We start from the raw sequence: 9,961 nt of genomic DNA on the forward strand, positions 1-9,961 counted from the left end.
ACAAAATCTCACGAATTAGGTCACACACAAAAAATAGTGGTCTCATCCCCCCCCCCCCCCCCCCCCCCCCGCTTATTCACCGGCTGACTAAGTCGGCGCAAAATATTTCCTGAAAAATTGCACCCCAAAAAATGCTTCCTACCCCCCCCCCCCCCGCTTATTCACCGACGGCTGAGTCGCAACTAATATTTTCTCACGGATTGGGCCCCCCCCCCCCCTCTTCCCGCCGGCTGGATCCGCCACTGGCTTCCATACAGTAAATCAAGATCATATTTATCAAGACTTTTTACATGATACACAACGGTCAACTGTTGACCATAACTCTTGTTTCTAAGATTGATATTATATTGTGGAAATTAAGATTTGAAAGACAGTATTGCCTTCATTGTTTTAAATACAAGCAAACATAATAATATCCTTTTTTGCATGAGTTAGTTCGAAGTTTACAAGGAAAAGATAAAAATCGACAAACTCCACGTTTGCTAGGTCTTATGCCTACTTCCCCGATTGACAATGACTAGATGCAGACACCGCACTTTCATAGCTCAAATTCAGACGAATCATGTGTAAGAAGAAGTAAACGTTTTTTAGTATCTTTTGACATTGGAATGGGCTTATTGTGATTTTCTTTCCTCAAATTTGATAAAATATTGCTTATAAAGCCTATATTTATTACCTCCACAGTTTCATGGTGTTTTGCCTACCTCCCCGATTGAAGGCGTTTACATGTATGCGTGCGCGTGTTTTTTTTTTTTTTTTTTTTTTTGTGTGTGTGCATACTTGTACACCGATTACTGGTATTTCCGCCAAGTTTGGTGCCAGTGAATTATGGCATTCTGCAGATGGAACTAACTGATGTCTATCAGAAGAAGAGGTAAATCAATGAGCACCCCGGCAAGTGATAGGTTAAAAATTCCAATTAATGGGCTCTCATAGAGAAATCGACACCAATCGAGTGTTTAAGTAATAACCTACGTTGTCAGTTACTAGGATTAGCCTTCAGTAGTATGACCTACAGGCCCTATTTTATGCTCTGCATTCCCTCATAATGTAAAGTCAATTTCTTACATTTTCCTCTCTCGTAGACTCTCTGAGGGTATTTCTTGATTGAACAACGGTTATGCTGTGGCAGACTTGTACAACCATCAAAGGTATTTCCACCAAGTCTGGTGTCAGCGAATTATGACCTTTTGCACATGGACGACTGGCATTGATCAGAAGAAGAGGTAAATCTTTTCTCACCTGTACGGCAGTCTTGACTGTCTTGGTAACCACGTGTGATACAAGCTATGATCATATCAGCATTCTCTACGGCTTCTGCCATGGCACCGATTTTATCACCCACTGAGACAAGAAAGAAGAAGAAAAAATGAAAAAAGAGGGGGAAAGAGGTAAAAAGGAAAAGGAGAAAAATTGGGGAAAATAGGATTAACAATAGTCATAATAATAACAATAACCTGGCTTCTAAAGTGCATCTCATCTTAAGAAAAAATATCAATATCAGATAACTACTAATTCATGAACTATTAGAAATATTTAATTAATGCCAAGATCAATCATAACCAATCATTATCAACATCAATTACAGAGAAATGAAAGCAAACTATGATAAGGTAAAATAAATGAATTAAATTTTGATGAAAGCAGGTTAAATGTCATTATGAAGCGTTTTTGAACAAGTAAGATTTCAGTTGTGATTTAAAGAACGTCTGTGGTGGTTCGGAATGTAGGGCGAGAGAGGTCCAACGACGCAAAGCTGTATAATTGTGAGAATCTTCTGGAACCGTATAACTTTTTCCTCTCGTTCGTGGGTTCAATGAAGTGTTGAGATGCAGGGCGGAGGGATCGAGTGGGTACGTGAGGTGTAACAAGTTCAGATATGTAGCTAGGACAGAGTTGATGAATTGCCTTAAGAGTTAGAAGGATGCCTTTGTACTGGGATATGGGCAGCCAATGTAGTTCCCGTAGATTGGGATTGATGTGCTCTTGGCTCGTTAATTTAGAAACTAGTCTGGCAGCTGAATTTTTAATTTGCTGAAATTTGGCGATGTCTTTATTGGGGAGATTGATGAGGAAAGAATTACAAGAATCAAGAAGACAGGTGACGAAGGAATGGACAAAGATTTCAGTTGTGTGATTGTCGAGGAGATTTCTTATCTTTCCGATGTTGAAGAGAGATATGGATATGTCACCAACCATGAGTGGAGAGAGTTCCTGTTGAGGGCCACGATTCATGTATGATGTTAAATTAATCATTTAAGTTTCGTCATCATTGATAACAAGCATGTTATCCTTAACGTAATTAAGAATCTCACTGATACATAACACTAGTCTTTCTTTTGACTCATGTCTTGTAGCAGGATTCTTGGCTGTGCACAACTGCAGGTCGTCAACATACATAGTACACTCATCGTTGTGCGGTTCTGCAATACCCTAAAGAAGATTTGTTCATCAGATAAATAACAGTGGCCCTATCATTTACCCCTGTGGTACTCCCCATCCCCTTCAGAGCTTGACGTCTTACAAACAACGAGTACTCGCTGTTCCCTTCCTTGCAGGTAGGAGGCAAGCCATTCTTTTACAACACATGTGAAAGCCTCTTCAGCAAGATGATTTGATCTACAGTGTCAAAAGCTGAGCTAAGATCGAGGACAACCACTTTCATTTTCAAGGGTTTTCAAAAGTTTCAATACTAAATGTTGGTCTGTAAGCTGACTGTCTCGGAGCAAGCAGAGCATTGTCCCTCAGAAAGGTCAATAGTTGCTAGCTGGCATACAATTCGCTCGATGTTCTTGCCGAGGTAGGGAAGATTTGAGATAGGCTGATAGATTCGAAGACAATCAGGATAAAGAAGGATAAAAAGAAAGAAGAATGAAGAAGAAGACAAAAAAGAAGGAGAAGGAAGAAGAATAATCATGGATAATCAAGCTCTAGTTTTTGGGGAGGGAAATCTGAAGTATATGCAATTACCACAGCCATGTGGTACAGAAGTAAGCGTCATATGAGAAAATAGTATTAAAAAGAGAATTTCCTGTAATCAACTGCTCCAGCCATCTTCGGAATTCACCAGCTTAAATTACCTGTTGCAACTTTGCATGAAAGACAACAACGAGACATGCATTAGGATAAAGATTCACGTCATGTTTGAAAATTATTAATCTTCCTAAGAAAAGTGTTTGCAGATAAACTTACTCATGTGGTCTTCATCCATCCACACGTTGTAGCCTCTTTTTCGCAGCTGTTTCTTGAACTCTCGCATCACAGGTTTAGACGGGTGTTCCCATTTGTAGCTGAGCATGATGTGTCCACGGGACTTCGCACTGTCCGACGGCGCCCTCTGCTGTGACTCGACATCTGTTTTCTTGTGGGTCAGGCCTTCGGGAAGTTTGGATTCGTAGATCTCGAAGAGAGCGCCCATACAAGCATTGCGGAGATTTTCGTTTTTACTCTGGGAATTCTCCGTCAGATCTTGTTTGTTAAGAAAAGAAAATATGATAGCGTCTGCTTCAGGCCAGAAGGGCAGTAACTTAAGAACGCTATTCACGCCCTTCCATCTCTGAACACAAATAATGCTTCCTTTCGTACAATGGTTGCAAGAAAATATTCACTCCGTGTAGGCCTAGTATGTCACTGCACATCATTTGATGTTACTAATGCCCATGGTAGGTATGTTCATTATGAAAACTCCTTCTCATAAACTTAATTTGTTTTTTACTCATCATTTTAAAAATTCAATTACAAATTACAACATTTTACAAACCCTCCCCCCCCCCCTCCTTTCCTTCCCCTCCCTTATTCTTGGTGTACATTTCGTTGTGGTTACCCAAATGTATTGGGGGCTACGCCCCTCCAACCATTTCTTACACATATGATTTCAACTTAAGCCAAAACATAAATCCATCGTAATTGTCTGTCAAGTTTCGTTATGAGGACACATCGAACGCTAATGGTAATAATTTAAGTAAAACATCATACGTTTTACATATGCAGTTGTTAACATTACGCTCCCATGTTATTATGATCATGAATAATGCAGAGAATGTTTGCTTACTGTAGATAATACCCTGTTCTTTTCGCAGCTTTTCTTTATTTTCCTTGAGAAATGCTAGTCTCCAGATTCCGTTGGCGGCAGAAGTCTTCTCCTCCACGGAACAATCTTGTTGGAGCAATTTAGCGAGGATAGGAATGCCCCCCTTTTCAACTATCAGCCGTTTGTTGTTGTCGTTGATTGCCAGATCATCTACTGATTTAACTAACTCCTCTGCATGAATAATAATAGATTTTCCAATTTTCTCCTTGGATGATTTTCGGCGTGATTCTGCCTTATGATCAGGATTGGAGAGACATTTCTTCAGCAGCGAAAGTAGTGATACGATGCAGGTGTAGTTGGTGGAAAGCTTGTCGGCCTCTTCTTTCTTCACCAGCTTTGCCAACGTCATGAATGCCATTGTCTGTGTCAAGCTGTCTTCCGACTCGCCAAATTTCTGCAAGGCAGGCACTGCCCGATGATGCTTGGGAGTCAGAGTCGGCACTCTTCTGAAGGCGTTTTGAAACATGTTTATCGCTTCAAAAATCATTGCATCTACCCATTTGTTCATCGCCGTATCACTCTTCACGAGGTGTAAAAACCAATCGACAATCAAAGACAGGCATCCATCTTCTTCCATTTGTAAACAGAAGTAATCAGACTCATCAGTAAAGTTCCAACCGGAACCAAGCAGTGCGTTATAGAATGTGAACATGTGTGTGAGCTCATGTGATAGTTCTTCTTGTTGATCAGCGTCCTCAAGCTTCTGTACCATATCTCCCTTTTTCCACGTATAAGCAAACATTTTGCAGTAGTCCGTGTCAATGCCCAAACCATCCGCTACAGCGCTCAGATCAAGGTCGTCGTTATATGAAACTGTGCGGATGGCATCCATCCGTTCAAGACACGAGGTACATGGGAAACATTTACAATCCTGAATGTGCTTGATATTGGCTTTGACAAGGGTAAGGCATTGTTTTACCTCGTCACTGAACTCTTCGATCCGTTTTGCTTTAGCAGCTGCAGAGTCAACGAGAAGAATATCTGAAATGTCTGTCAATGTCCCCGATGAAGCATCGTCGATAGTGCCTTCTTGCTGAATCGCGACATTCTGAGCATCCGCTTTTCCATTGGAGTTCGGTGAAGCAATCGCTTTCGGTTGTGAAGGACCGCCATCGGTTTCATCTGGAACTACAACAGCATCGTCTTTGGTCAACGGTTTGCTCTGCCCTTCCGCTAGTGGTCCACCAGCATGTACTTCGTTGAGTGAGGAAGGGCCTTCAACTTTCCTGGCTGACGAAATCCTTCTGGTACTTGCTGAAGACCCCATGTTTATGAGAAACCATCAGACACTGTCAAATAAACATTGAAGAATTCTCCATGATTAGGTAAATGTGGTAGTAAATACCAAAAATGGGAATTTAGTGATGACGAGCAGAATGATGACTACCTACAATAGTTCCTGATTTAGATCTCATGTCCCCGGTTACCAAAGACGATTTTCTCAATCTAACCAGATGTAATACATACATCCTTGTGAAGGGCCTCAATATTAATATTACATTCACTGATTTCAATTTCAATTTCCTTTATTTCCACAGATTCATAAAGACAGTATAAATTACAATCAAATACAAAAGCATTACAACAAAAGATGAACCTGCTTAAAATTATAATATCAAAATACAATTTATTTATTTTTAATTAAACAATAACACATACATCAACGTATATGGATGTTACATGCAAATCTATGTGTGGGGTGAGTAGTAGTGGGTTGGTGGTACCAAGAAATACAATATATAGAGGAAATGAATGATATACAGGAAATAAATAGTGAGAAAAATAGAAAGAAACACCGTACAAACCAGTAATGAATAAATATATTTCAATAGTTAGAATGCAACATGTTTCTCCTACCTGGCAACTGATAAAGTATATATTTCGCATTTTATAGACACCAAATTATTCGTTACACGAGAATATAATCCTTTGTATCGAGGCAGTTGACAAAGATTTCTGCATTAAACTTGATTACATTACGAAAATGGCCTATTGTCGGGTTGATCATCTCGCTGGCTTATTCAACTCTTGTATTTATATATATGATATATGTAGGCTAGCCCACAGTTGTGTATTGTCACAAAATTGAAATATCAACAACCGTGCAGACTTATGCAAAAACACATCATTATTCATATACACAGGATACTATTATTATCAAATATGACTATTATTGATATTACCTGCTCAGACGATAGTAGATCCTGTTTGTGAAAGCTTTCCTACAAGCAATGAAGTTTCAAATGATCTTATGTCTACTATAGTGTTTATGTAGAATTGTTGCTCTCTCCCACGGTAAGTCAAGTGCGTGTGGTCCGGATATATATACATATATAATTGCCCTTTCCATATAACGAGCTATTGAATCCATTCACGAAGCGCCGTTGCTTGTGCACTGGTGGTGAGACTGGTGGTTTGTGACGGTCCCATGGCAACGAGCGAAACCATTATGTTAATTAGCTCACGATAGCCTTTTTATGAATGAAATCTCTCGATGAGGGCTACGGCGATGAAGTTCACTAGGATTGGCAAGCATAAAAATCAGACCGTTTCCGTTAATAACGATACTTCTATTATGACAATAATTATTATAGTTGCTATACATAGTGTTAGTAGTAGTAGTAGTAGTAGTAGCATCAGCAGCAACAGCAGCAGTAGTAGTAGTAGTAGTAGCATCAGCAGCAACAGCAGCAGTAGTAGTAGTAGTAGTAGTAGTAGTAGTAGTAGTAGAAGTAGTAGGAGGAGGAGGAGGAGGAGTAGTATTCGTAGTAGTATGTTGTTGATAATTAGTATTAGTATTAGTATTATAATTATTATTATTACGTCTATTGATATTATTAATTATTATAATTACTGATGTTACTATTATCATCATCCTCATCATCATCACCTTCATCATTATGGAATTGTTATTATTATCATTATTCTCGTTTTCAAATCTAGGATTGGTATTATGAAAACAATATTGTCTATTACGTTACAAAAATGATGCTAACCGTCATAACAAATCAAAATTAGGACAAATCATTGACTAATGTTTGCTTAAAACATGGCATATAACTTTATAATAGATGGTAACTTTGCCATCAATGGTAACTACCATGGAAACCTTGAGTAGTTGCCAATGATGGCGAATTTACCACCAATGGTAAGTGTTTTGCAACGGTGCCCTGGTTGCGTTTGCGTAAACTTAGCAGAAGCATCTGCCTTAGTACCAATGCTAAATTTCTTCATAATTTCATTTTGCCATAAGGATTAAAATCGTTTTTCCAAACATAAAAAGATACGGCCCTCGAGTATAAAAGGAAACCATTGAAAGCTTTGACCGTGTGTAGAATGATAACAAATAAGCCGAGAGCCTTGTCCGTGAAAAGTTTATTATGTCGTCACAATCAATTTTTTTTTCTTTCAATAAAGTGCTGGCCTTTGTTGATAATCCCAATTCCGTGTCATCTCTTTATATAAATGAAGTTGCAGTATAGGCCGTGTGGGGGGGGGGGGATATCAAAGCAAAGAAATGGCGTTTTTTCTTCTCCCGTAACAGATTGAGAGAGATTATGGACTTTTAGATTTGCGCGCCGACATGGTAGGCTGCTACGTATGACGTCCTTTTAAGGGACTGTGACGTCCTTTTAAGGCACTGCCAATGCCTTAAAAGGACGTCACACGTAGCAGTCCACTATGTCGACATGCTAATCTAAAAGTCCCTATTGTGGTCGTTATAGGCGAAGGGTGTAAATGCATAGGTTTTCGTAGTACACGTTTCAATTAGAACAGGTGGTCGGTTTATACAGATGATCACTAATGCGCGTTGACTGTTATAATGACATTCATACCATGCATTCATATAGTGCCCTCTGATTCCATCAATGCGATTTCCTATGATTATTCCTGGTAAGTCGATTTCAAGCCAGTAATATTTGTGCTTTCTCTCCACTCATAGGGAGTATTCACACCATACCCCCCCCCCCCACCCCCAACACACACACACACATGCTCACACATCCTTATGTTCGCTTTGGTAAGGCATTACCTATCATTATCAAGTCCCTCGGAGAGGACTCAAAGTCATCGATCCCCTGGTTGTTTTAATGTATGCTTTCTTAGCAGTCAGGTAAAAGAACCATCAAAACACACGTTTAAAATTACCTAAACCTACAAAACAAAGAAATATTGGATTATCGGTCTCGTACGTGAGCCTCGAAAACAAAGATATTTTACTGATGACCTTTGTGTAAAGCGCTATATAAAAATTAAATATTATTATTATTATTGACTTTGTTATCATGTTTATTTAGCCCAAATATCGACCCGAAAACCAGACGACCTTTTTTTTTCCCTGTAACATATATTTTCTCCCCTCCACTCCTCGAATCCTGAACCCGCCACTTTAGGTACAAGCACACCGGAAGGAAACGGGAAGTATGTGTTCGTGGCTGATGGTCTGGTGTCGTCTAAGTTCCGGATATTTATTTATTTATTTATTTATTTCTAATCTTTTGACAGGGTAGCCCATTCACCAACAAGTAGTGTTCTTCCATGGGGCCCTGAATGAACATATTTACATCATTTATAACATTTATACAGAACAGTTACAAAAATAATACATGATAAACATGTCATGTATTGTCATCATTGGACTAATGGATACTTGCTTACTTTCTCATTCGCTTTGGCTTCATAAGATTCTTCATCCCATTTACTGAGACGCAGGTATATAACATTTCCTCTCTCTCTCTCTCTCTCTCTCTCTCTCTCTCTTCATCTCTCTCTCTCTCTCTCTCTCTCTTACACTCTCTCGTTCTCCCTCTCTCTGCTCTTCTCTGCTCTTCTCTCTCCCTCTCTCGCTCTCTCTCTCTCTCTCTCTCTTCCTCTCTGCTCCTCTCTCTCTCTCTCTCTCTCTCTCTATATCCCTTTCTCTACTACCCTTCTTATTTGTTCAGTCTTAATAAGAAGCTGGCGAAAGAAAATCAACAAAGAACTTTAGTATTTCATAATGTATAAAACATATCTTTATTAAAAAAATTATTTCAGTGAAGTCATTAATAAACTATATAAAAGGGAATATCTTTGAGCATTATCAGGTGGGCTGTATCTAATAGACCACCTTATAATGTTGTTAAAATTGCCTTTATTTCTTTATTTTTCTTATTTCGACCCACTTTTTTGTGAGCAAGATAACTTAAAAATGGTTCAATCAAATACCTTGAAATTTGGCACACGTATGTATAGGCATTTGAACAAATCACAGAAAATTTTTCAACCTTGAACTTGACTGATGACGTCATCTAGGCGTCATTTTGTGAAATTTTCTGAAAATCAACTCATGGTCATATCTTCATAACCAAAAGCCATTTCTTTCTTTTTCTTTTTTTTTTTTTTGATTTGATTTATTGGTTTCTGCATCTTTTTTTTTCTTTTTTCATCATACATTTTCATGAACATAATATGGTTTGATACAATATTTTAAGTGTATATAATTCTCATTCATATTTATCATGATCATTCTTTTTTTTTTTTTTTTTTTTGATTTGATTTATTGGTTTCTGCATCTTTTTTTTTCTTTTTTCATCATACATTTTCATGAACATAATATGGTTTGATACAATATTTTAAGTGTATATAATTCTCATTCATATTTATCATGATCAAGGTCAATATCAGTCCGGTCAATTTCAGGACAAAAAACGCGCGCGTGCGCGTACGTCCGCGCGTTAATGAGCGCGCAAAAATTTAAAATGCTCAAAATTGTCTCAAATTTTTTTTGCATACGTTTCAGGTCATTTTAAGCATTTTATAAAAAATCGCGCACACGCGCATGCGCGCGCGTTTTCGCGCGTAACACCATTACACAACATAGAATCGCCATTC

The 9,961-nt window shown here is 38.5% G+C and overlaps 1 protein-coding gene across 1 annotated transcript; it reads right to left on the reverse strand.

Annotated features, from left to right (window-relative positions):
- Positions 1 to 1,019: 1,019 nt before the first annotated feature.
- On the reverse strand, positions 1,020 to 5,365 carry LOC115927108. Its single transcript, XM_030992584.1, has 3 exons — positions 4,052 to 5,365; positions 3,193 to 3,468; positions 1,020 to 1,344 (listed from the first exon to the last, which is right to left on the reverse strand). The coding sequence occupies exons 1-3, from the start codon at positions 5,355 to 5,357 to the stop codon at positions 1,181 to 1,183; spliced, it is 1,746 nt and encodes a 581-aa protein (XP_030848444.1). The 5' UTR covers positions 5,358 to 5,365; the 3' UTR covers positions 1,020 to 1,180.
- Between the last annotated feature and the right edge of the window lie 4,596 nt (positions 5,366 to 9,961).

Source organism: Strongylocentrotus purpuratus, unplaced genomic scaffold (assembly GCF_000002235.5).
Source record: "Strongylocentrotus purpuratus isolate Spur 01 unplaced genomic scaffold, Spur_5.0 spur5_scaffold_20, whole genome shotgun sequence".
Classification (NCBI taxonomy): Eukaryota; Metazoa; Echinodermata; class Echinoidea; order Camarodonta; family Strongylocentrotidae; genus Strongylocentrotus; species Strongylocentrotus purpuratus.